Source organism: Dermochelys coriacea, chromosome 2 (assembly GCF_009764565.3).
Source record: "Dermochelys coriacea isolate rDerCor1 chromosome 2, rDerCor1.pri.v4, whole genome shotgun sequence".
NCBI lineage: Eukaryota > Metazoa > Chordata > Testudines > Dermochelyidae > Dermochelys > Dermochelys coriacea.
Window position 1 is genome coordinate 44,156,193 of NC_050069.1, and position 27,898 is coordinate 44,184,090.

Consider the following 27,898-nt stretch of genomic DNA (forward strand, 5'->3'; position numbering starts at 1 on the left):
CTATCCAGAAGGAGGCGGAGATTCAACCACTTCCCAATATAAAACCCTCAACAGCTTTCTGGGTGCCAAAATCTCAACCTTTACTCCCTTGCTAGCTGCCAACCCTCCAGCTTTGCCATTACAGCTTCTGTAATGCAGCTGATATAAAAATACTGTGGCAAAGTGAAAATGGTCTGGGCAGTTTTAAATTGATAAAGCATTCCCAATTGAGATTTGTGTGAATTTACTGTCAAAATACTGTACTGGTCGTATTGTTCATTATATTTGAATCAGTAAGTTAAAAACCAGGTAAGTTTCAGTGTGCTGCAGAAGTAAGGGGCTTTGCCACAAGAGTATGCAGTGGCAGGGGATAGGTTTCACCCCTGCTGCTAACTGAGGCATCTGACAGTAGTCTAAATTAATCTCAGCTGCTCGACTCTTCCCCTTAACGTTTTTCTCGGAGGCCTTTGGTGCCTTAAGCCTTGTTTGGCTGTGTATTGGTGAGAGACTGTTCCAGGTATTAGAATTCAGGCAGACTATATAATATGTGGCCTCTGGAATGAGTTTCATGATGTGACTGCATCAACCCAGTAAGGTTTCTCATCCCTACAGAGCTCATTAGGAGCTTGGTATATTGAGAAAGTTCCCTGCATCTCCAAAGTGTAACGGTGTGCATCCTGTTCCTTTAGGCTTGACAGTCTCAGCACTGTGTCGACACTGGTGCGTATGATGTAGGCTCAAGCCATCTCTAGGTTAATGTATCTATCTCCCTATAGATAGTGCTGGATAGGCATATAGGGACTCTGAGCTCCTTGTGTCATCTAAAACATTGGGGTTGTGTGTAGATGCATTCTTGTTGTCCTATTACAGTATAATTATTCCTACTAGACTGGTCATGTACTGCAGCATATTACTAGTTAAACATTGCAGAAATTAAAATGCAGAAAACTCAGTGTTATTCAGCACCTGTTTTGTGTTTAGGAAATTACAATCGTCGCGAAGGAGCCAGGGGTTCAAGCTGGAGTGCACAAAATACCCCACGAGGAACCTACAATGAAAGCAGAGGGGGTCAAAGCAATTTTAATAGGGGCCCCCTTCCACCATTGAGGCCATTAAGTTCTGCAGGTATGTGGTATTCTTTTTACAGTACACTGAAGTGGGCATCAAATTGTACAAAGCTTCCAGAGTTGCATTTTCCTTTTACAAATGAAGCTTATTGCTGGCACCTTGAAATACAGTAAAAGCTTAATATATATTTAAACTATGGTTCGTTAATGGTAAATCCAAAATCCACTTTAATATAAACTGTTGTTAAAATGTAATCCATTATAAATTTACAAAACTTGCTGATTTGAGTGCTTGAATTTACAATCTTAATCTTGCATTAATACTAACTTTTGCAATATAATTGTTTTTAACAACCCTGGTAATTGCATCTTTAGTTAAAACAAAACAATGTTTGCCTAATGAAAAATTGAAAAAAAACTAGAAAATAAATTAAAGGTAGGGACTGTATCCTTATGTTTGTTCAGCCCCTAGTTCAGCAGGGCCTAATCTCTGGGCACTACCACTGTTAATATATTTTTCTTTGCGTTAAGGCTATCGACCCAGTCCTCGTGATCGTGCTTCCAGAGGCCGGGGTGGAATTGGACCATCTTGGGCGAGTGCTAATAGTGGTGGTAGCGGTGGCTCAAGAGGAAAGTTTGTTAGTGGAGGCAGTGGAAGAGGTCGTCACGTACGTTCCTTCACACGATAAAAATGAGACCTTATAGAACAGCCCAGTAGGATGAACTTCTTATGATGATGACAACAGAAAGAGGCACTAAAGGACCAATTTAGACTCACTGGTATCTGGAGACAGCAAGAGAATATTTTTGTCTGAAGAAAGCAGTTTTTGTTTGAAACAAGACTTGAAATTTCAATAAAATTCAAGACTTTTTGTGTACAATTGTATATCTTTTGTTCCCTTGAAAGAACATTTTAACTTTTTTGTGGACTTCTGTAGACAATACTGAATAAGGAACCCATGTGAATTAGGACTTCAAGGATATCTCTTCTAAAATATTAGTTGTGCCAAAAGCAAGGTACAGGTGTGCTGATTTTGCAATAGTATAGAAGGCAGCATGAGGTTTTCCTCCCAGGTTTAGAACCATTAGCTCAGTTTCCTATTGGTCTATTAGTTGTTATAAAATGACTGAGGTACATCTTACAAATGGTCCTAGTAAATGAGAAAAAGACTGACTAAGACTTAATATGTGAAAGAACACAAAACTTACAAATTTAATTTAGAAGTTATGGATAAGCACTGATACCACCGTTACATACATTAAACTCAAACCTGTACCCATTGAAATTGGCAGGAAAACTTCCACTGACTTTAGTAAGAGTAAGTTTAAGGCCCAGAGCATCCGATGAAGTGAGCTGTAGCTCATGAAAGCTTATGCTCAAATAAATTTGTTAGGCTAAGGTGCCACAAGTACTCCTTTTCTTTTTTGCGAATACAGACTAACATGGCTGCTACTCTGAAACCTTTTAGAGATGTTATCGCTCTAAGCCTGTATGTTAAGAGCCGGTGTGTATGCAGTGTTGTTGTAGCTGTGTTGGTCCCAGGATGTTGGAGACACAAGATGGGTGAGGTAATAGTTTTAACTGGATCAACTTCTGTTGGTGAGAGGGAGAAGCTTTTGAGCTCGCACAGAGCTCTTCCTCAGGTCTGGGAAAGGTACTTGGTGTCACAGCTAAATACAAGGCGGAACAGATAGTTTTAGCATAAGTAGATACATATTCGAAGGTGGAGTGGCCCATTAACACCCCCCCGGCCCCGTAATCATTAGGACAAAAACCAGAGGTAGTGGGCTACAGATGGTTGTAGTAAGCCATAAATCCAGTGTGTTTATTAAGATCATTATTTTTAGTGTCTAGCAAAGTTATGAATTTAATCTCTAAGGGTAGTCTTTTGAAAGTGTGCAGGTTTCCTTTGAGGATGAGGACAGAGGTCAGAAAGAGTGACTGCTTTGTGAAGTGTTCACCCACAGGTGATGTGTTGTTTTTGTCTTATCATTTTCACTTGAGAGTGTAATGATTGTCTGGTTTCACCCACATAGTTGTTATTGGGGCATTTAGTGCACTGGATGTGGTAAACCACATGTTGTGATAGGCATGTGTGTAACCATGGATCTTGAAAGGTGTGTTTGAGGGGGAGAGGGTGTTGATCATTGTACCAGCATAGATATGTCTGCAGGTTTTGCATCTGTTGTTCTGGCACGGTCTGGTGCCACTTTGAGTTGGTGTCCTGGTCTGTGGTGAGGAAGAGTTCTGTGTAGCTTGAAAGTTGGTCCAATAAAAGATATCATTTCACCTACCGTGTCGCTCTAATGTGTACTAGAAGGAGATCATAGGGTGAGGTACTTTCAGTATAAACAGAAGCTGGATGGAGTTAAATTATTATTCATAGCCTGCTGACTTGTGTAGTTGCAGGGAGAGTGTTTTTAAAAGCAGACTTTCATAAAACTAAACAATTCCCTAAGGAAGCAAGAGATGCAAAACTTTTCCCTTTAATGGACACTTTTTGGCTTTTTGCTTGTGTAATTGTTTGAGATGTCTGAGGTTGAGATATATAATGCAAGAGGAAAAGCTTTGAAAATTAAGAGCATACAAAGAATCTGTACAAATAGTCACTTTCAAATTTCTTTACATGCTAAAAAACTCAATCAAATATTTTGAACTCATGTTTACTTTTTCTATTCATCTCTGTGGAAATTGTCCAAATAATTACTAGGAAGATCAGAGGTTAATAGCTGCAGCCCTCATTATAAAGGCCCTGTATACGTTAACCCATGGTAGACAACTGTTTGAATTTAGACTTTGATTCTCATTTACACATAGGTCCCTTTGCCCTACCAGAGTGGTGTAATGAGTGTTCATCTTAATGAGGATCAAGCCCAGTTAGTTTATACAGTTCCAGCTAAAACTGATCTTAATGTGCTTTGGTCAGCCAACAAGCATGCTGCCATTAAGCATTAAAAACTCACCACTTTCCACTCCAAGTGCAAAGCACATTTCTTTGACCATACTTTCTCTTAACAAATACACAGCACTCTGTGTGTGTGTATTTATTTATTTATTTATTTTATATATAACTACCAAAACAAGACACTCCACTGCCCGTGCTTCTCCTCCTGGGGAGATGGAGAGAAACACATGAGAACTGTTAGTCACTTTGCTTAATTCACTAGTGAGAGGGGCTCAGATACTACAGTGATGAGAACCTATATAGAATAGAAAAGCATATTTTAATGTGTACTGTAGACTAAGAACATATTATAAAACATTTAGCCCTATTGGCTAAGTTGCATTCAACAGTTTTCTCTGAAACCACAGAGAAAGCAAGTGTAGGAAGGGACCTTGTATGCGGAGACATGGGGCATCATAGCCCCACAAGTTTCTATCAAAACTATTAGTTTGCACAAAGAAAGTTAATTGACAGGACCTATAGGATAGTTAAAGTAAACTTGTTCTAATTAACTGGGCATGGTAAAAGGGAATAATTTTGTTTCATACAGCTGTATATTTTAGTATTGTATAAAGTAACAGACTTCAGAAAAATGACTGAACAGTAGAATCTGAATTGTGAAAAAAGCATCAGATACTCAAGTCGATCAAGGAAGATGGAATTTTACTAATGCAATTATAATGACTAAAACGGGTCATGTTCTAGCAAAGTATTAACGGGTATATTAATGCTATTTTTTTATATTGAGGAGCATTGCATAAATATATTGTAAAGCAGACAGGCTCCTTTAAACCATGGGGTTGAGGGGTGTTTTGGGTATTTTTTTTTTTTTTTAAGAAACTTTACAACTTACAAAACTGCAGCAGGGATGTGAGTGATTTGTTTTCAGTCAGGGGATTTGGAATGAAAAGTTAAGAAAAAGCTTCAAGTATGGAACAAACTGTAAATATTCAATTGGTTCTTAAAAGTTTGAAATACAGCATGTCATGCTTGTCATTTTCAAACTAAAAAATAAAAGGCTGGTTAAATTGATCAAGGTGAACAAAATCTCAGTAAATCATTAGTCAAACTTGAAAACTGAGCAGTATGTCTATAGTTTCTTTAAACATAGTTCTAGGACTTATTTAATAATTGTGGGAATTCTTAAGGTTAAATTAACTTGAAATAATGCTGTAAATGTTATGTTTAAAATTAATTTACTTGATTTGATACATTTAAATTGAATTCTTACCATGAGTAACTCAGGTTTAAAACATTAAATTCCACTTTTTAATTTAACTTGGAACTTTGTTTTCTAATTGACTAGATCACTGGAAGTGGCTAATGCCAAAGGACCACATTAGTGCTGAATAGCAGCTTTCTTTGAAAGCTGACCCATTGACTTCTACTAAGGAGAAATGAGGCAATGTTACAGCAGCTAGAGTACCTAACTTTTTTTCCTAATGGAAATCTATTTTTTAAACCAACAAAAGTTACTTTGAACGTTCAAAGTGTTGTTTATGTTCAGAGCTGAAGTGGAAACTATTTATCAGTCTAGGTACATTTCTGCCATATAGCTGTTAGCTAATAGTGGCTTTTACTGTGCTGTTACATCTTGTTTTAATAATTAGAACATCTTTGGCTAACAGTCTGATTCCTTTATTCCTCTCCTCATTAGTCCTGTGTAGGCAGCGGTTCAGGGATCGACAGGGCAAGTAGGTTGGGTTTGCTCTTCATGTTCACTCAATTCAGCAACAGTGCTGTTAGGCAGTTAATGACTGTGGCCTGAATCCTGAAAATATTTGCACAGGAGAAGTTCCATTGAGCTTGTGTGTGAGGGAGTAACTGCAGAGTTGGGGACTAATATTAGTTCAGGAGCATTAGTGTTGCATTTTGGACCCTAGCTAGGTTAATTGTTCAGGCTGTAAAAAAACGTAAAGTTCCTAGGTCTCAAACTTGGCTCCTTTGTGAGGAAAAATACACAAACAGGGCTTCAGAAAGCAAGTGAAGAGACAGTAAAAATGTAGCGCACCAGCATTCATAGTTGCAAAAGTTAAGACATAACCATTTTGCTCTGTACCAAAGCAATGTCCAGATCAAATTGGAGCCTTCAAAGGTTGGGACTTTTGAATCTGACACTTTCCCTAAAGATGGTTTGGTCTTTCCTGACTAATTTAGCATGGTTAGCATGTCCCTTTATAAAACTCCAGGTGTTCCAGCTAAGAATGAGTGTGTATGCAATCTTCACGTATTGCATACTTTACAGTCCTCTAAGTTTATTCTAAAGGAGCAGTGTTCAACAGATTTTCTTCTTTCTACCAGTGGCCCTAATTAAACTGTAAACAGCCAATATCTAAGGTAGAATGTTCTCTAGCAAGCTCTGCCAGTCCTTTATGATCTAGTTAATGTCCATTTTCACTGAAATAATTGTCAAACTGAATTTTTTCCACTAGGTAGTTTCTAGCACAATGATGCACTCTACCCTCAGAGGGGATAAATGAAATAAATGGTAGATTAAGATTGCTACCAGCCCCATAATGCCTCTCAGAAAAGCCAACTGGTAGATGGTGTTGATGCCAAAGCAAAGGAGTCTCTAGAAAGTTTCAGCAATATAGTATACTGAGGCATCCTGTTTTTGTATAGTTTCCAATACAAAGGCCTACCCACAACAGAAGGGGCCTTTAGGCCTTACTGCAATACATTTTGTGATGAGAACCCTTTAAGCAGTGGATAGCAAGTTCTGTTTATCCTGAATCAATACCCGCTAAGCAGGACCTAGACCCCCTCCCTACTGCACCCTAGGCACCTGCAATGTCTGTAAAGGCCTGTAACATCTTTCCTTCAGCATGGTTGCTTGCCTTTGCCTACACCCCAGACACAATGGCAGCAAGAACTCCCCTCTGTGACGAGATGCAACATCTTTGAGTAGAGTGCTGTTTTGATCAAATGCTAGCCCTGTCTATTAATGTATCCCAGTCATGGGTCAGACAAATGCCTTTAACTATGACCACTATTCCTTATGTCCCTTTTAATAAAGTACCTGTCCCCTATTATAGTACTTTAGTCCCTCATTTTCCTGCATGCTGAGTGAAGTACACAGGGAATAATGAAAGCAAGTTTATTTGCATGTATGTCTCACTATTTTATTAGGCAAGGAGGATACCTGATCTTTCATAATGAAAAGAAGAGAAGCAAAATGAATAACTACTTTTATGAACACTTAAGTAGCTCAACTTTTATACAAAATACAAATCAAATGGTGATAAGCCACCTGTTAGCTCTCTTTTAGACACAATGACATTTAGCCCCAAAATTCCACTTTTGAGCCCATTTCCCATTTTTAATTAAATGTAAAAAAAAAAATCAAATTTCAGTCTAGCTTGGCAATGAACCGTGTGGCTGGAAGACACTTTAAAATTATTTGTTAATATAAAATTTGCATAGACTTTTAGGTATTTAGAAAAGCATCTTTCAATGTGAGAAAATTCTGCATAAGATCCCCTACGTACCAATGATAAACTGTATGGGTCTATCCAAAAGATGTTCATGAGAAATGTGGAATAGTGCCAGCATTTTCCTAAGTTATCCAGGACTCGACAAATCTGTAGAGAAACACTATCAAAAACACATCTGAGGGGAAGAGTGTAGCAAATTTCACAAGGATTCTTATTTTATATATTCCAGGACCTGTCCACTGCCTGAGGGTCACTTTTTAAAAAAAACTTCTTAAAGCACCCAAGAATGTTTTAGATGTAAAAAATACAATAACTTTGCAACTAAAATGTTTACAGTAATTGCATATGTTACCTGGCTACATAATTCACTTGTCCACTATTAATAAGGAAAAGAAATCTGCCATGTAATTGTGATGTTAGGCTAACCATCTGATAACACACATGAACAATTTGATTGAGATGAAAATTTAACTTAATATTAGAATCAGCCTAACTAAAATAACATGGGTGCTTACAAGCAAACTGGTACATTGCAACTCAATTAAACAGCAGATATAGGGTTCTCCTGAAAGTCTTGCATTCAGAAGTCCTATTGAAACCAACAGGCGCTCATTGAACTATTGAGCTATTCTACTCCTACATTTCAATAAAGAAAGCAATAATATGCAGCAACAGCAATCAAGTCTGGCTCACTAGTTGTTCCATAGGAATTGTATTTATGAAAAAAACTGAGCTGGAAAGGTGTATGGGAATTGATGGTGCAAGAGCCAGAGAGGGCTGTTTCTTTCTTAAACTGAGTCAGCACATCTTTCAAATTATTGGGTTAGCTGGATTAAGTGAAACTACAATGTACTAAATAAAAGATTTGAGAAATCCTCACATCTTAATCATTAAGTGCGAATTCTGCTTCTAAGACAGACTTACCGCACTCACTAATATTCTACTTGTTTCTTTCAGTATGTTGTTAGTATTAAGTTCAGTAGGAAAAAAACAATAACCAAACCAGAAATGGAGACTTGCATAAACCCTTGTAACATCATGGGGCTCTCTTTCATCATACATATATTTCAGATGTCTGGCTGGCGGGTTTCACCCACATGCTCAGGGTCTAACTGGCTGCCATATTTGACCTCTTCACATTTCTAAAGTGTCCTTCAGTCTTCAAATGTAAGAAACCCCATGATTCAAGATCCGTGCGTCTACTAGTGCCATTGTATAGTTCCAGACTTTAGTCTCTATATAGAAGTCCACCTGATCATATGTCCTTTGTATAAAATTGAGGTCTGTTGTGGGTAAAACAACATTCAAGTAGTTTTTGGTCATACCTGTCAAAAGAAAATTAAAGATGTTCAAAAGGTGCTTTTAATATGTTTTAAAAAGACATGTATATCTTTCTATAGTCTGCAGTATTAAACCTTAGAGTCCTTGTAAAAACAGCTAATAGATTGCTCACACCAAGGAAATGTATACACAATTCACCCAGACTGTGATAACAAGCAGGACTCTGAATATGCACTAATCTTCACTATGTAATGCAAATATTATAAAAGCGTTGGAAGTGCAGGAAAGGATAGTAACCGTATTTAAGCAATCCTGGTCAATACAAATGCCTACAAATTTTCGACATGAACAAGTAATCTCCTGCAAGCTCCTTCATGATGGAAACAGATGAAGGAGAAGTCTAGACAGCTCGACAGTGAGTTGGACTGCATTGCTAAAATTCTGCACTATCATGGGTTTTGGTAACAGCTAGCTTGATGAAAAACTAAGAAGGGGCTGGAGATTAAAGGAAAACTGCCAAATACTCTAAAGTCCAAACTGACCTAGTTTAAAGCTGTTGTATGCTGGTGGCAACTGACTGGAATTAAGAATATTTAAGCCACCATTCCTTTGTGAAGTACGGTATTTTTGTAGGACACAAATACCTCCAGATTTGTTCGTTTCCCCTGTTGGCTTGACTGAAGTACTTAAATACTACTCCGAGAATTAGTACTATTCTTAGAATACATTCCAGCTGCTGTCATCATTATGCTTATACACACATGAGAAAAATGAGGGGTCATATACCAGCTTTAACTGGGCTGAAATTGCAGTAGCAGTGGAAAAAAAAATCCATGTCATCTAGTTGAAGTTCTAGTTTCCAGGTCTGTAAGGAGGTTATTGTAAACAATCCAGGGAGGGCTATAGGTTAAGAGCTCCTGGTATACGAAAATATTAGTTGAACATGTCCTTTTAAATGCATGTTGTAATACCCAATATACTATTAATGGACCTTTAAAAACTAATATTGGGCCTACAACTTCCCCCAAATGCCTCAAAACTAGTTTTACTATTTGTATAGTATGCAAAGTGGGCTAGATATAAAAACTTGTGTTTTTCCCCACTCTTTTTGACCCATTTGGAATTTAGATAGAAGAGAGATCATTTAGAACTAATACAACATTTGCTAACTGTTCACAGGAAGCAGAATCCTGTATGTCTGTGAACTTACTTCTGTTTAGATGACTGTAACTTCCCTGGGTTTTCGTTTCACACTCTCCAGTCGCGTTAGGGGGCGAAAGTTTGTTGATTTCTTGTTTCCTTCTGTATTATTTAATCGGCAGTCTTTCTGTAGGCCTTTCAACAGCTCCATTAATTCACGCTTTTCGAGTTCTGCTTGCTCCAGCTCTTGACGATGCTGTCTCTCTGCAGCCATAAGGGAGCGCACCTCAGACATCATTCGTGACATCTGACTCTAAAAAGCATGTGTGAAAACAGACTAAAATAAGAGATCATATAAATACATTTCCAATAATGGTGGTATTGAAATTGAAATGACTACTGTATATAGGAGAAGAAATAATGAAGACCAGGCACAGCTGAAAGAATCTGCAATTTTTGATAAACCACTAACCAAACAATTTTGCTGATAAGAGCACAGTTTTTTTGTGAGTTGCTGTGGCACTCATTTAAAATATTCCAGTCTGCGAAAGCCACGAGAGACAGTGAAAATCTGATGTACCACTGGATTTCACTGGCTGCTGGTTATGTTCTGTATCTCAAAACCCAAATGAACATTATTCCAAAAACCAAAAGTGTTCAAGACAGAGCTGTGTGACTTACTTGCAGATATGATCTTCCAATATTTTAATTCAAATCTAATACGAGGAAACCTTAAAACATACAAAGGCTCAACTGTCTTGCATTTTGATGGTTATTTTTTTCCTGTTACAGTATAAAAGCTGGATGAATGGATTAGATAATACATTCTTTCCCCACTGCTTTTTACTTTGGCCTCATCACCACTGAGTTTTGAAGCAAGTTAGAACAGAGTCTGAACACAGCTCTCACTAAATTGGTTTCATATGGGGCCCTGATCCAGCAACTGGATCCATGTGGGCAGCAAACCCTTACTTGCAGTGATGTGTCTTGTATTTAAAGCACCCAGACTTAAACAGATGCTGCATGTTAAAATTTGGGAAATACGACTATCTACAGCTTAAAGAATAGCAGTACTTGTGGCACCTTAGAGACTAACGAATTTATTAGAGCATAAGTTTTCGTGGGCTACAGCCCACTTCATCAGATGCATAGAATGGAACATATATGTACAGCTTATGAATCCTGTTTGATACTGAGGACTCTCTCTGCACATCTGTGTCAAAATGCAAACTCCATTTGGAATGTGCAGCTTGTTTGCCTTCTCTGCTGTCTTTTGTCTCTATATTGAGCTAAAACCCACAGAAGGTGACAAGAGAAATTCTTGCAACTTGCACAGGGCTAACAATGTAGGGTTGTTCTGCTTTGAAAAAGAGATGGCTGCTGCCCCAGGCAAGCCAACTCTGAACTCCAGGGTGTGGTAACTTAGCAACAGATGTGGGGGGCTGATCACCTGACAAGGCGATGGGTGGTCACCTGACACAGGGGACTGGAGGGTATTAGAAAGAGGGTCTGGAGAGAAAGGAAACACACTGCTGCAGGGATCAGAGACACAGACAAACTCCATCATCCAGCCAAGAAGCCATGTGGAGTAGAGGAAGGATCCTGGGCACCAGGATCTGACCTAAGCCCAAAGAATGCTCCAGAGTCTGAGGCACGGAAATGTGGACAGGTATTTTATTATTTTGTCTAGATCTGTATATTTCTGATACTATCTAAAGTGAACAGTGATTGGTTTTGGAACCTTTGCAAATTCTGCAATGTATGGGTTATTCCCTTTCCATCTGCATTTTCTGGAGCTGTTTCAAAGTTGTCACATAGCCCATGTTAGCCACATCCCCTTCTCCAGCCTGCTGAAAGATTTTCTGCATCTACAACTGCAATCAAATGATGGCTCACCTTGCTCCCAACTTTTCTTGACAGCTTATTATTTTATTCCTGGACACAGGAGCAATAGAAATGTTTCCCTCAGAAGATTCTTATACTATACTCAATTTTCTTCATTGTTCAGAAGCATATGGGGACTCAGAGCTGTCCTAGATCTCAAGCAACTCAATAAATGGACGAAGAAAGTGAGATTCTGGATGGAGACCCTAGCTTCAACAGTAGCATCCTGGTCCAAGGGGACTTTCTTGCTTCTGTGGATCTAGCAGATGCATATCTCTACATTCCCATATGACTACACCACCACAGACTGCTGAGATTTATGTACAGCACAGCCTGCTATCAGTACCAAATGCTCCCATTCAGCCCCTAGGCTCTTTACCAAAATGCTAGACTCAGGTTTCAAGGCGCTTAACTGTATCCCTTCCTAGACAACCCTTCCAAAACTACAGCATAGTCATTTTAGATTAAATCTTAGGAAAAACTTCCTAACTGTAAGAACAGTAGGACAATGGAGCAAACTGCCGAGAGAAGTCATGGAAACTCCTTTGCTGTAGCTTTTCAAAAAGAAGCTGGATAGCCATCTGTATTGGATGATTTAGACAACAAATCCTGCACCTTGGCAGGTAGTTAGACTAGATGACCCTTGCAGTCCATTCTAACCCTATGGTTCTATGATTCTACCCATCATCAGACAGATTCTACAAGGTCCAGAACCTGCATGTTGGTAAAGTGTGCAAGTCTACCCATAGCTCAATATTTACAACTACGGGGCCTCCTGGTTTCAAATATAGGAATCACTCTGTGGGCAAGGTCCCATATCAGGTGCCTTCAGGTTTTTCTCCTAAAAGCATGGAACCATTCACCAGAAAACATGCAAGATCAGTTCCCAACCAGATGATGAACTCTCTAAAATGGTGGACAATCCCAGAGAATGTCTGCAAGGGATTTTCCATATGCCTTCCAGACCCATAAGTACTCACAGCCAATGCCAGCCTGACAGGATGGGGAGCACATCAGGGGAACAGAACAGTGCAAAGCACCTGGAACCCCAGGTGAAAGGAACCAGAGCATTAACCTGTTGAGGCTCAGAGCTCTCAAGCTAGCCCAATGGAGGTTCCAGAACTACCTAGAGGATGAAAATATTTTGATCCGGTTGGCGAACATGACCATTGTGCCATCTGTCAACAATCAAGTGGAAACAATGAATATAACTCTACACACAGAAGTGATGACCAGAGAACTCCATAACAGCAAAACACACAAAAGGATAGCTGAACTAAAAGGCAGATTGACTCACCAGATGTACCATCAACAACTCAGAGTGGTGCCTGAATCAGAAAATCTTTAATAGGATTTTGCAGAAGTTCATCCTTCTGGCAATCAACCTATTTGCCAAACACAAGAAGACAAGGCAGCCAAAGTACTTCATCAGGGAAGCAGGCCCCAAATCTCTGGGGATGGTTGTTTGTTTGCACATATGGCCGCAAGGCCTTCTATATGCCTTCCCACTTCTAAAAAAGGTGATCCAGAAAGTAAGGTAAGACATGAAGCAGCAAAGGTCACAGTGCTAGCACCATGCTGGCCAAGCAGATGCATGGTTCTCTGATCAGAGAGAACTGAAATTGGAACTACCACTGTAGCTACCAGTGAGACCAGCCATCTTATAACAAGGCCCCCTTACTCTATCTAGAGCATCTACAACTGATAGCCTGCTATCAAAAAGGAAGCATTAGCCACACTAGAACTACCCTTCAAAGAGATGGAACAATATTCTCCTCCCGGTGAGATTCAACTCTAAAGACCTATTCCTCTATCTGAACTAGGTTTAGCTTGTGATATCATTAACAACAAAAATCCAAAGGATCCTGATATCCCACTTAGTCTGGACATTCTTCAGAAAGGCACAGACAAGGGACCAGCTCCATAGTGCTTGGTGTCAGCTGTAGGAATGTCCTATTCACCACATCCTCTGATTCCTTGACAGAGAACTCTCATATCTCAGGAGTACTCTGACTGACTAAACTTGTGGTTAAACCAGTCTTTCCAAAGGCCTAACTACACATCCTTTTGGGCCACTGACATCAATATCTCCATTCCACCTATCTATCAAAACTCTTTTTCAGGTCATCATTATGTCTACTAGATGAGTTTCTGAACGGGCAGCTTTAGCCATGCAGAAATGCCACTGGGTGTTTCATGATGTCAAGGTGTTACTAAGAATATTAGAATCGTTTTTTGCTGAAGGTGAATTCATCTTTTCATGCCACACAGGAGATTGTCCTCCCTTCAATCTGTACAAAGCCACAGCTCCCGACAGAAAAGCTGTGTCACGTTAGACATTAGAAGAGCACTAACGATGATGCCAAGCATACCAAATTGACAAGAAGATCAGGCTCCTAATTTGTTTCCTTTCATCCGAAGTGCCAAGGGCACAGGGTATTCAAGCTATCATTAGCTAGATGGATCAAGCTATGCATTATAAAGACATCAAGGCACACTCCACAATATCTATGATGACTTTGTGGGTGGAAAGAGCTTGTGCTTCCACCGCTGAGAGCTGCAGGGCAGCAATATGGTCATAGGTTAACACATTTAGCAGATACTATAAATTGACTTTCTGTTCTCTGTGGAGGTCTTCTTTGGCAGGAAGGTGTTGCAGGCATTGGGCCAGGAATAGCATTGCCATTTTGGGCAATTAACTCAAGGGGGATCTTCTCTCTCTTTTTTTGTCTTATCCCCCCTTATTTCTGTTCATTGTTTATTAATTTCCATATATATCAGAATTGTGGGAGATACTGAGCTGCAGAATGGTAAATTTCTTACCTGTTAATTTCCTTTCTGCTAGCAGCATCTCCCACAATTCTACCCTTCCTGGTTGGCTTCCTAGCCAGTAGACAGTATTTAATTTTGATAGTTATGTTTATAGGCTGTAGCCCACGTTGTCTAGCACTGAAGTTACTGTTACTAATCATATTCTACGAGCTTTTACACTGCTTTGGAATGAATCATCTGTCAGCAGGCTGGATAAGGGGGCATGGCTCGCACAGGCTGTGCTACTTTTTTGAACTGCCTCCACAAACTGCAGTCAGGAGGGGACTACCCATACATCTTATAATTGTGGGAGATGCTGCTAGCAGAAAAGAAATTATCAATAAGTAAGAAATTTACTACTTTGTGAGTGTTTCAATTATCACGTGTCTCTAAAGAGTTGAAGTGTCTGCTAGAGTGCCCATAAAGTGTAACTGTGAGCAAGGATGTGCTTAATATACTGGGATATCTTGGGGTCAGCACTACTTGTAGGGGCCTAGGGTAGCCGGACCCCTAGATTCCAATTCTCCTAAGGGGTAACTAACAGAAAACCTGTGCCAGAAAGGTCAAGAGAGAGACTGTGTTGGAGTCTACTGAGACCCAGGGAAGCTTAAATGCACACGGCCTCATTTGGGTGCCCAAAACATCAAACTGGTGAGTGTCCAGCAGGGGAGCTTTACCAGGCCACGACACTGCAATTATTTGAAAAGGAAAAGTTCAGACCATTGGAATGTAGGACTGTATCTTCTATAGTGAATTAGGAAAACAACCTCCCCATTACTTGAAAAAGCAAAAAAGCTAGACTGTTGGGAGAGGGGAAGAAAACAAAAACACATTTCCACAAATGACACTGGAACTTATTTACCTTTAGTTCTTCAATTTCATTTTGCAGAAGACTCTCTTTTTGAACCATATGCCTTCTCTGTGAATCTAATCTGGACTCCATTTCATGCTTTGCCTCCTCCACTCTGCAGATCATTTCTGACCTAAAAAAGTGTATTTTTCCTTTTTAAACCTAACCATTATACCTGTGACTTTTAAGTATCAGAGTGAACTACTGCTGCCAAACAGCCACATCAATCCCGAATACAACTGGGTGAAATTTTTTGACCAACACTTTTTTCCTCAGGAGAAAAAATGTAGATTCAGCAACACCAAAAGATTTTGCAAATTCATGCTGATTTCACTGAGTTGCTTTGGTAAAGAAAAAGAAACACTGAAGCAAATTCTCCCCCCAAAATCAAAATGTTTCATTTAGACACTTTCTAGATTTAAACAGAAAAATTGAAACATTTAAACTACCTTTTCTTTAGAAATTTTCTTTAAATTTTATTTAAAAGAATTAAAAAACATTAAAAAATGTTCAAAATTAAAACAAAAACAAAATGAAAGTTTTTAAAAAAAATTTGGAATTGCCAATGAACCCCAAAAATTCGTGATTTGCCCAAATTTAGTCCTAAATTGAAGCTCTGCTATTGTCTTGTGTTACACAGCTCTCCAGAGGTAATATGAAATATTTAGCATGTTTTACCAACAAACAGTATTCTTGCTCAGTATGTACCTATTTAGGGGTTTTAATCTCTTGATAGAATGTGCAAGTTCTACTCCTGGCATCAATATCAGAGATTCTCAAATTCTCAAATTGGTGTGCAAATCCTATGGCAATGGGCAGCGATACAGAACTCCAGGATAGATGTTTCTGAAATAATTCCAGAAGCTATAGACTAACTTTTTTTTTTGGCTTTGGATGGTTTATTTCCTTTCATCCAAACATATAACTCATTTTGATTCATTTTATTTTAAGAATATATGGTAACTTTGTGCAGTAGTTTAGGAGAAATGTAATACATTTCTCAAAATACAAAGCATGAATGGGTCTCAGTCTGTGTCATTCCACTTAACCCAAGGAGAATGGAATTCTGAAACAAGGACATAATACAGAGAGCTACAGGTTAAGCTCAGGATAGCATACCATCTAGCAGCATTTGGATCAACACTTGTTGGTTTATCATGGATGTGAAATGATAGTAGTTGTGGGAGAAGGAAACTAGTATCATTTAGTTATTAAACACAGCCATAGCCAAAACTAAAACATTAACAAGTTAACCTTTTGAGTTTTGAGCAGCAGTTTGGCATTTTATTGGTGTCAGGAAAGTTCACTTGTTTCCTGCTGCACTTACCAGGAACTGAACCTGGGTCACCAGCAAAGTGCAGGAGAGCTGGGGCCTCCACTGACCAAAGGAGCAAGAGAGAAGGTACCAGCAGGATGGGGTGGGAAGAGGTACAAAACTGCTGGAAGATCATGGAAATGATAAACTGGAAGAGGAAGAGAGGCAAGAAGAAAGAAGGGGACAGACAGAAGGTAAGGACATATACTGATAAGTATTAGTAGTTTTCCAGCATTTTAGGCACAAGGACAAGCTTGAACTCGTAGGTCACCAGCCTCTCATCTCTGATAACTTTATAACTGCCAAATATAATCAGAGTTTTTCATCTCCAAAGTGTTTTAAAAATCTTAAATAATAAATCTTACTTAATAATTTGGCTCTTGGTCAATATCAGACTAAGGTAAATAGTGAAAAGGTTTAATGCACTCAGTCTAGTTCTTTGTAAATATTTCACGCTTTCATGCAACCATCACATAATTTTGGATGATTGCAATCCCTATTCATAAGGTTCTGGGCTAATCAAACTAATTCAACTAACTCAGACTAAAAAGTACAGTAAGAGTTTAAAGTGTGTAATGGCTTTTCAAAAATATCCTTACCAGTTAATATCAAATGATTTACACATTATCGGTTAGATATCAGAATTAAACAGAGCTAGTACTTGGAACTGTCTTTTATGTGCAGTGATTTTAGGCCCAGGTTAAACACAAATACTCAGGAAACAGAAGTAGTATTTTACCGGAGCAGTTCTACTTCTGTCCTTAGCTCTGCTACACAATTATGCTGCGTGTCTTCTGCTCTGAAAATGGTGTAACCACAACCATTAGGGCATTCACGGCTCCGGTATTCACACACTGCCAAATGGCCATCTAAGTTACGTCGTTCAATCTGAACTGGACAACCTGAATGGGAAACAATAAATTAAGACAGTATTCAATCACTGCAATTAACAGAAGTATAGTCCATTCCAGGCAAAAACACCCAAGCAAGCAAACAAACCACAGTGCACAGAACTGATCACATGCGAATATGTCAAAACAAGGTGATTCCCTTACAGTATGAAGAGATACATCTATAGATCCCAAAGCCTTGTCTACATTAAAACTTTTTGCTCAAGTCTCCCATCATTGCGCTAACACTGGTGGTAAAACTAATGTAAGACATGGATTGTAGAAAAAATACTGGCAGTTGGCCTACACTATGCTCCACCAGCCCTACTCCACCACCAACAGCAATGGTTAGAGATATTAAGAAAAATGCCAGTTTAGACAAGGCTTGAGTATCAAAAATTTGGCACCCAAGGTTAGAGAAAATTTGGACCTTAGCAACTTCTCCAAGATCACACAGCAAATCAACAACAGAGCTGGGACTAGAACCAACTTCTCATCACCACTACGCTTGTGCCATACCTACTAGTAGACTAGTATTTCTCAACCAATGGGCCGTGACTCCTGAGGGGTGGGGGACAAAAGGAATCAGGAGCATTGTGAGGCCATTACATTTTATTTACAGTTCTAAAGCAAGGGAGGAAAAAATTTAAAATAATTTAGGGATGTGAAAAGCCTTCAAAGTCTGAGATCAAATGTAGTAATAGTTAAGGAGTACTTGTGGCACCTTAGAGACTAACAAATTTATTAGAGCATAAGCTTTCGTGAGCTACAGCTCACTTCATCGGATGCATTTGGTGGAAAAAACAGAGGAGAGATTTATATACACACACACAGAGAACATGAAACAATGGGTTTATCATACACACTGTAAGGAGAGTGATCACTTAAGATAAGCCATCACCAACAGCAGGGGGGGGAAGGAGGAAAACCTTTCATGGTGACAAGCAGGTAGGCTAATTCCAGCAGTTAACAAGAATATCAGAGGAACAGTGGGGGGTGGGGTGGGAGGGAGAAATACCATGGGGAAATAGTTTTACTTTGTGTAATGACTCATCCATTCCCAGTCTCTATTCAAGCCTAAGTTAATTGTATCCAGTTTGCAAATTAATTCCAATTCAGCAGTCTCTCGTTGGAGTCTGTTTTTGAAGCTTTTTTGTTGAAGTATAGCCACTCTTAGGTCTGTGATCGAGTGACCAGAGAGAATGAAGTGTTCTCCAACTGGTTTTTGAATGTTATAATTCTTGACGTCTGATTTGTGTCCATTCATTCTTTTAGATAGAGACTGTCCAGTTTGGCCAATGTACATGGCAGAGGGGCATTGCTGGCACATGATGGCATATATCACATTGGTAGATGCGCAGGTGAACGAGCCTCTGATAGTGTGGCTGATGTGATTAGGCCCTATGATGGTATCCCCTGAATAGATATGTGGACAGAGTTGGCAACGGGCTTTGTTGCAAGGATAGGCTCCTGGGTTAGTGGTTCTGTTGTGTGGTGTGTGGTTGCTGGTGAGTATTTGCTTCAGATTGGGGGGCTGTCTGTAAGCAAGGACTGGTCTGTCTCCCAAGACCTGAGAGAGCGATGGCTCGTCCTTCAGGATAGGTTGTAGATCCTTGATGATGCGTTGGAGAGGTTTTAGTTGGGGGCTGAAGGTGATGGCTAGTGGCGTTCTGTTGTTTTCTTTGTTGGGCCTGTCCTGCCCCTGGAGCCCCGACCTGGGGTATTCTATCTGCTACCCAAGATCCATAAACCTGGAAATCCTGGACGCCCCATCATCTCAGGCATTGGCACCCTGACAGCAGGATTGTCTGGCTATGTAGACTCCCTCCTCAGGCCCTTCGTTACCAGCACTCCCAGCTATCTTCGAGACACCACCGATTTCCTGAGGAAACTACAGTCCATTGGTGATCTTCCTAAAAACACCATCCTAGCCACTATGGATGTAGAAGCCCTCTACACCAACATTCCACACAAAGATGGACTACAAGCCGTCAGGAACAGTATCCCCGATACTGTCACGGCTAACCTGGTGGCTGAACTTTGTGACTTTGTCCTGACCCATAACTATTTCACATTTGGTGACAATGTATACCTTCAAATCAGCGGCACTGCGATGGGTACCCGCATGGCCCCACAGTATGCCAACATTTTTATGGCTGACTTAGAACAACGCTTCCTCAGCTCTCGTCCCCTAATGCCCCTACTCTACTTGCGCTACATTGATGACATCTTCATCATCTGGACCCATGGAAAAGAAGCTCTTGAGGAATTCCACCATGATTTCAACAATTTCCATCCCACCATCAACCTCAGCCTGGACCAGTCCACACAAGAGATCCACTTCCTTGACACTATGGTGCTAATAAGCGATGGTCACATAAACACCACCCTATATCGGAAACCTACTGACCGCTATTCCTACCTACATGCCTCTAGCTTTCATCCAGATCATACCACTCGATCCATTGTCTACAGCCAAGCGCTACGATATAACCGCATTTGCTCCAACCCCTCAGACAGAGACAAACACCTACAAGATCTCTATCATGCATTCCTACAACTACAATACCCACCTGCTGAAGTGAAGAAACAGATTGACAGAGCCAGAAGAGTACCCAGAAGTCACCTACTACAGGACAGGCCCAACAAAGAAAACAACAGAACGCCACTAGCCATCACCTTCAGCCCCCAACTAAAACCTCTCCAACGCATCATCAAGGATCTACAACCTATCCTGAAGGACGAGCCATCGCTCTCTCAGATCTTGGGAGACAGACCAGTCCTTGCTTACAGACAGCCCCCCAATCTGAAGCAAATACTCACCAGCAACCACACACCACACAACAGAACCACTAACCCAGGAACCTATCCTTGCAACAAAGCCCGTTGCCAACTCTGTCCACATATCTATTCAGGGGATACCATCATAGGGCCTAATCACATCAGCCACACTATCAGAGGCTCGTTCACCTGCGCATCTACCAATGTGATATATGCCATCATGTGCCAGCAATGCCCCTCTGCCATGTACATTGGCCAAACTGGACAGTCTCTACGTAAAAGAATGAATGGACACAAATCAGACGTCAAGAATTATAACATTCAAAAACCAGTTGGAGAACACTTCAATCTCTCTGGTCACTTGATCACAGACCTAAGAGTGGCTATACTTCAACAAAAAAGCTTCAAAAACAGACTCCAACGAGAGACTGCTGAATTGGAATTAATTTGCAAACTGGATACAATTAACTTAGGCTTGAATAGAGACTGGGAATGGATGAGTCATTACACAAAGTAAAACTATTTCCCCATGGTATTTCTCCCTCCCACCCCACCCCCCACTGTTCCTCTGATATTCTTGTTAACAGCTGGAATTAGCCTACCTGCTTGTCATCATGAAAGGTTTTCCTCCTTTCCCCCCCCTGCTGTTGGTGATGGCTTATCTTAAGTGATCACTCTCCTTACAGTGTGTATGATAAACCCATTGTTTCATGTTCTCTGTGTGTGTGTATATAAATCTCTCCTCTGTTTTTTCCACCAAATGCATCCGATGAAGTGAGCTGTAGCTCACGAAAGCTTATGCTCTAATAAATTTGTTAGTCTCTAAGGTGCCACAAGTACTCCTTTTCTTTTTGCGAATACAGACTAACACGGCTGCTACTCTGAAATCTGTAGTAATAGTATACATGTTTACTCTTACTTTTATTGTACATGTAAGTAGGTTGTGCATATTTCTGACTTCAAATAATGGGTTGCCCACCTGACAAGCCTGAGATAAAAGGCAGCATGATCAAGTGCAGTGTATTGCAGACAGGCTGGTAAGGACAAGCAGAAAATATCACCTAGTAGAGATGGCATAGCTACAAGCACAAACAAAAATGTGCCATAAAAATCTTGCAAGTGGTAGGTTTCAGAGTGTGTGCACTTCTGATTAAGACATATACCTATATAATTTAATAAAAATATTTTGCACTTTCATATCACCTTCCACTGGAAGATCTCAAGACTCACAACACCTCTCTGAAAGAGCTATTACTCCCATTTTACAGATTAAGAAACCCACAAATGTAAATAACTTGCCCAAGGCAACACATCAGCAGCATAACGGGGAGCAGAATGCAAAAAACCTTATTTCTTGTCCCATATTAAGCATCAAACAGCAGTTTATCAGATACATACTCAGCCCTACCTAGACTGGCTGAAGTTTGAGATACCTTCTGGAAAAGGAGCAATGCAGCAAGTTATAGTGTAATACTGTTAATATAATAAATGTTAAATTGGCCAAAAAGATGGTTCAGTCATCACATGCAAAAAAACACAATCAGATGAGTAAATAAAAGCTGAATATTAGACAAAATCATACGTTGGCAGAAAGCAAAACCCACGCACTGCTGTGTATTCTGATAAATTAGGGGTCCAGTACTCAAATTCATTCTGGTTAATTTTCACATGAAAAGGAAAAACTGATGATGGATGACAATCATCATTACAACAGAGAGCAAATCCACTGTCTAAAAAAATTTCTGCAAATTCTCAACCACCGATCATGGTATTATCTTTTTAATTTTTATTTGGCTCTTGTTTTGTTTTGCTTTGGTTGTTAAACTGAAGCAACCATATTGCAGAGGCCATATAGGAATACAGGAGTCTGTATAAGAATGTGCAAGCAGAAGTACCTACCTACCTGCCTGCCTAAAGAAAGCTTACTTCAATCTTTTTGGTCTAGCATGGTCTAGAACTCAGAAATTCACAATGTGGAACTCAACATAGAAGTGAATCAATGTCCATCGCTGCCACCCTACTGTGATTAAGTATGACAGATACAAATTTTCTGAACAAAAGGCTCAACTTTGAACTTTACTCACCAGCATTTGAGCAGGGTATCTGGCTGTATTCACATTCCCTCTCATGTCTGTCTATAGATTCTAGAGAACAAACCATTTCACAACCACGCTCTCTGTTTTTGCAATGAAGCTGAAGTCGATTTAGATCATTTTTCATGTATCTATATACAGAAAAGAGTTACTTTGTTGTTTCTTCTTTTTTAAACTCCTGCAACACTGTAAAAGTGTTGACTTTTGCCACATTTCAGGGATTCTACCTTCCACAAGGAAAAAAAGTCAAATGCTCCGTTCAAAATATTTCAACATTCAAATAACTACATTTGATGAAAGGGGTTTGGGAGTGGTGAAAGCTGAGATAATGGAATATTAAGGTTCAAAATTAAACATGCAAATTAGTTCATGAAGAATGGCTATTGAGAGGTCACAAAACTAAGATTTTAGCACTAACTAGGGCAGGAGTGGGCAAACTTTTTGGCATGAGGGCTACATCTGGTTATGGAAATTGTATGGCGGGCCATGAATGCTCATGGTTCCCGGCCATTGGGAGCTGCGGGGGTGGCACTTGGGGCAGGGGCAGCGTGCGGAGTCCCCTGGTTACCCCTACGCATAGGTGCCAGCAGGGGGACATGCTGCTGCTTCCGGGAGCCACGGCACATGTGGAGCAGGGCAAGCCCTGGACCCTGCTCCCCGTCGGGAGCTCAAAGGCCAGATTAAAACGTCTGAAGGGACAGATGCAGCCTCCAGGCCGTAGTTTGTCCACCCCTGAACTAGGGGCTTGTGTACACTTAAAATGTTACAGTGGCACAGCTGTACCGCTGTAGAGCTTCAGTTGTGGACACTACCTATGCTGACGGGACTTCCTCCCTACAGGAGGAAGAATTCTCCAGTCCACCTAATGGTGTCTACATGGGGACTAATGTCAGCTTAACTATGTGGCTCAGGGGTGGGATTTTTCACACCCCAGAGTGACATAGTTATATTGACCTAATTTCCTAAACCAGGCTTTAGAAAAATCCTTCAACAATCAGATTTGTTACGTACCTGTAGAGAGGTCGTAGCACAGACATATCAAGTGCTTGTCTGTCTTCAGGGCAGTTATTGTGATGAACAAGCCAGCCATGTATACAGGCAGTACAGAAAGCATGTTCACAAGGAGCCTGTAAAGGATCTTCTAATACATCTCGGCATATACAGCATAAAAGTCCTTCATTAACATAGCCAACAAAACGCTCAATATCATAACCCATTCTTTTCCACAGACTTTCAACCTGTTATGTTAAAACAGCAATTAGTAACTGATTGATAACTAATTATTTAGCACTGACAGAATGCTTGGTGCTGCACGATACACAAAAGTAAAGAAAGGTCCTGCCCAGAGAGCTTTCTATCTTGAAAGCAGACACATTGGTAAAAACAGAGAGGATTAACTTAGTAGGTTCTCTCTCGTTTTGAATTCTATTACAAAATGTGATTCTTGTGGACATTGTGAAAGATAGCAGTTTAATTCTGCATTTGTACAATGTTTTTGAGAGTATTTAGAGAATAACTGAAGATTTATTCTGTAACTGAAAATTTAAAGATGAATTACAGAAAAAACGTTGTTCAAATGTCAGAACTTGATTTCTTTACCTTTATTTGTATAAAACTGCAAATTTGTAAAACAATGTTTTTACTGACAGAATTAAACACCCTTGAGTACTTCTTATCTATATGATTTTATGTACATCTGTCAACTACAGGTAACTTAATTTGATGTATGTTTCTTCTTATACTCGTAAGAAGAACTATTAATAACAACCCATTTACTGAATGAGGTGGGAGTCTAGAAAAAATAGCATATGATCATGTATTTACAGACTGTACCATAATGCATATGTACAAGGAGCCAAATTAAGATTGCACAGGCAGTGGTGCCCTCAGCTTCTGTACATGGCACCACAGCAGCTGCAAACAGCCAAGAAGAGTAACTACAAAGAAAGTTCTGCTTGGACCCTGCAGCCCTGGACTGAAGCATGCTCCGTGCAGGTTGCTAAGTATTCTTGCTGGCTTTTTGAGGCAGCCACAGCCTATAGGTGTTTCCACTTGTCTCATGAACTGCCCTATTTTTTTTTTAAACTGTGCTCCATGGGGTTTCTTTTATGGAACCCCCCCCAACCCAGCATCTTGGTGCAGAAATTCAAACCCTACCCCCTGCTTATATTTTCTGGTTTTCATGGGTTTTTCCTTTTATTTAGGCTTGTTCTGGGGCAGTTTTGAATCTTTGGTTTCACAGACAAACTCTAACAAGCCTCTGAGTTCGTGCAAGATGCAGTTTTTTAAATCAGATAACCACATCATATTTTCATGGTGATGGCAAAAGACACATCCCTGACACCAGGATGACCTTCCTCCCCGAAAAAGTTTCAAATCCCTGCTCTAAAGCATGGAGGTGCGAGAGCTCTTCAATAAAACAGATGTTTTGCCCATATTAAAAATAGTTACAATTTAGTTTTCCCTCACTTCTTTCTAAAAAATGGCTGAACTGTTTTAGCTGAACTTTGCCCAAAAACCAGCCAGAGGCACACACACAGCATAGAAAATTTCAGCCCAAATGGTTTAAGTTTGGAAAAGTTATAACCACCTGAAAACAGGGTCTTAAAATGGAAAGTCTAGTGGGCAATGTTAACTATAACCAACACTGACAGATGTGGAGCTATTCTGAAATTTATGAATGCTGTATGTTGACAGGGTTATTGGGATGTTTACTTTATAAATATTTTGGTTCAGTTTAATAAGGACTGTATGGAGCAACACGCAGGAAAGAAATAGAATGGCTTAAGATAAGCCACTTCTCCACAAACCTTTGAGGGTTGTTAAGATGAAAGCCATTAGACGAAAAGGCCAATGGACAGCAGAGATCAAAAAGACTGTAGCAGTTTAAAAAGGGCTCTCTCTCAAGGGAGGTTCTGGAAACAAACTAGAGCACAAGCACTGGGGCGGGAAGGGGGAAGGAATCTGAAGAAGTTAGTCCTGTATAGGTACTATCAGGGCATGGTAGCTTTTATGTAAGAGGTGTGTAGACTGTTTTAAAAATCTCTTTTCTTTAAATGGTTTGTACTGTTAATAATAAACTATACTTTGGCTTAAAGAAGTCTGCTTTGTCACTGGATACCCCTGGTCACAGACCCTTGATAGGAAGGACCACAGGCATCAGAAGTCAGTTGGACCTACTGGGTAAGCATGGTTGATACCGTCTGTACTGTAATTCAGGACCAGGTCTAATAATGAGAGAATTGCAGAATTCCACCCTAGGATAGGTAAAGGCTTCAGCCTGACACCTGAGAGGGTTGAACTGAGCAAGACCAGAAAGGAGAAAGAGGTGCCGCTAGCCCCGTAACGATGACATGTGCTACCAGCTCTGTCCATAAAACATGTGAGTTTTAAAAGATCAGTAGCCCTAAAACTAAGTTGAAAGTTATATGAAAGAGAAGTAACAAGCTTCTGTACTTGAGTACAATTCTATCAAGGATGATGTGGCTCGAGTATAAAAATACTTATTTTATGTAATTAACCATCTTCATATGTTTTAGGCTGCACATTTTTTCTTAATCATAAAAAATTACTTTTGCAACACACTCAAGCCTCATGAAACAGTATTTTCTAAGTTGTTCGAATGTCTAAATAAAGATATTTATTCATTATAATTATAAAAATATTTTTTTTTTTTACCTTTTAATTTAATTCAATTCACATAAATAGCATGCATTTACCACATAAATGCTTTGGTTTTCAGGGGAGACAGCAGTACCAAATCATCTCTTCATTGCTTTGTGTTACTTTCCACAAGAACACTAAAAAGAAACAGAATCAATTGTTGTGTTTCCTAAGTTACAGATCCCCATGCTTAAACAGCTAGTTGTTGAATAGACTACTATTCTCATAGACATTAAATCTAAACTTTAAAGTGGCATGCATTTGAAAGGTTACTTTATAGTATGTTTAACACTTTAACTTGCTGTCACCCATGGCTCATATAGACTGGAAAAAATACATAATAGGTGTTAAATTAATACATTTTTAAAACAATACATAGACTGAAGGCATATCTACATTAGGTGCTAAGTGTTGTTAAAAAAGCATTAATAAAAATGTTTACCATGCTTTTAAAAACACCCCCTATTTTCCTGGGCCCTGTCAAGACTACAATACTTTATTTTTGTTATACTTTTGACAGAAAGATTTTTATTTTTATTAATTTATATTTTCAGTTGCCCAAAATTATGTAGCTTAAGCATTTAAAAAAATAAATTTATATATTCTCAGTTGTGGGAAAGAATGTGGTGGTCAAACAATACTTATTTAATGACTAGGGCCCTACCAAATTCATGGTCCATTTTGCTCCATTGCATGGTCATACGATTTTAAAAACAATAAATTTCATGATTTCAGCTATTTAAATCTGAAATTTCACCGTGTTATAATTGTAGGGGGTCCTGACCCAAAAGAGAGTTTGGGGAGGGGATCACAAGGTTACAGGGGTTTTTTTTTGGGAGGCTGCTATCCTTCCTTCTGCGCTGCTGCTGGCGGCGCAGTGTCTTCAGAGCTGGGCAGCTGGAGAGCGGCAGCTGCTGGTTGGGAGCCCAGCTCTGAAGGCAGAGCTGCCGCCAGCAGCAGCGCAGAAGTAAGGTTGGCATGGTATAGTATTGCCACCCTTACTTCTGTGCTGCTGCTGGCGGGGCACTGCCTTCAGAGCTGGGCATGTGGCCAACAGCTGCTGTTCTCGGCCACCCAGCTCCGAAGACAGTGTAGAAGTAAGGATGGTAATACTGCAACCCCCCTAAAATAACCTTGTGACCCCCCCCGCAACTCCCTTTTGGGTCAGGACCTCCATTTGAGAAACTCTGGTCTCCCCTGTGAAATCTGGTCTTTTGTGTGCTTTTACCCTATAATATACAGATTTCACAGGGGGAGACCAGATTTCACAGTCCGTGATGCATTTTTCATGGCTGTGAATTTGGTGGGGCCCTATTAATGACAGAGATTTGTTGAGATTCAAAAAATTAAAGCATTAAAAACACAAACTGTAAACATTGCATGTCAAAATATTCAGAGTAAATATCCTTAAATCTAACTCTAAGTTTGCAAGCACCATTTTTCTTACTTTGCCTATCTTTAAATTTCAATTACCAATGGAAATATCTGTTGTTCATTTGTGTGTGTACAGTGAAATCAAAACTTACCTATAAAAATCTAATTCTTCCAAGCCTAAAAACAGGTCATGTTTGAAAATGTTAGCTAACATTTTAAAATATAATTTTGCATCTACTGTATAAACAATTTAACACCTCTAAAAACATGGTAACTGCTCATACCTAAAACATTTTTAATTACTACTGTCGTATGGTAGGTGTAAAGTGGCATTTATAAACATGTTAATTAACTCATTGTAACTAAAGCCTTGTCTACACTGGCAAGTTTC

The 27,898-nt window shown here is 39.7% G+C and overlaps 2 protein-coding genes across 6 annotated transcripts in view; one reads left to right on the top strand and one right to left on the bottom strand.

Annotated features, from left to right (window-relative positions):
* Nucleotides 1-7,700, top strand: part of VIRMA (vir like m6A methyltransferase associated) — a 46,314-nt gene extending 38,614 nt beyond the window's left edge. For 3 of the 5 annotated variants that reach the window (XM_038391089.2, XM_043507606.1, XM_043507607.1), the window contains exons 23-24: nucleotides 961-1,104; nucleotides 1,578-1,924. In XM_038391089.2, the coding sequence (XP_038247017.1) occupies nucleotides 961-1,104; nucleotides 1,578-1,735 (302 nt within the window). In that variant the 3' untranslated portion in view covers nucleotides 1,736-1,924. Of the gene's footprint in view, nucleotides 1-960; nucleotides 1,105-1,577; nucleotides 1,925-7,605 lie in introns of those variants that run through there. The other 2 variants (XM_043507604.1, XM_043507605.1) reach the window with 1 other exon arrangement.
* LOC119850611 (RING finger protein 151-like) overlaps nucleotides 4,303-27,898 on the bottom strand; it is a 33,754-nt gene continuing 10,158 nt past the window's right edge. The window contains exons 2-8 of the mRNA XM_038388940.2: nucleotides 26,149-26,270; nucleotides 23,482-23,708; nucleotides 22,462-22,601; nucleotides 17,446-17,608; nucleotides 15,404-15,524; nucleotides 9,917-10,159; nucleotides 4,303-8,750 (exon numbers count right to left, since the gene is read on the bottom strand). Of these exons, the coding sequence (XP_038244868.1) occupies nucleotides 9,923-10,159; nucleotides 15,404-15,524; nucleotides 17,446-17,608; nucleotides 22,462-22,601; nucleotides 23,482-23,687 (867 nt within the window). The 5' untranslated portion in view covers nucleotides 23,688-23,708; nucleotides 26,149-26,270 and the 3' untranslated portion in view covers nucleotides 4,303-8,750; nucleotides 9,917-9,922. The remainder of the gene's footprint in view (nucleotides 8,751-9,916; nucleotides 10,160-15,403; nucleotides 15,525-17,445; nucleotides 17,609-22,461; nucleotides 22,602-23,481; nucleotides 23,709-26,148; nucleotides 26,271-27,898) is intronic.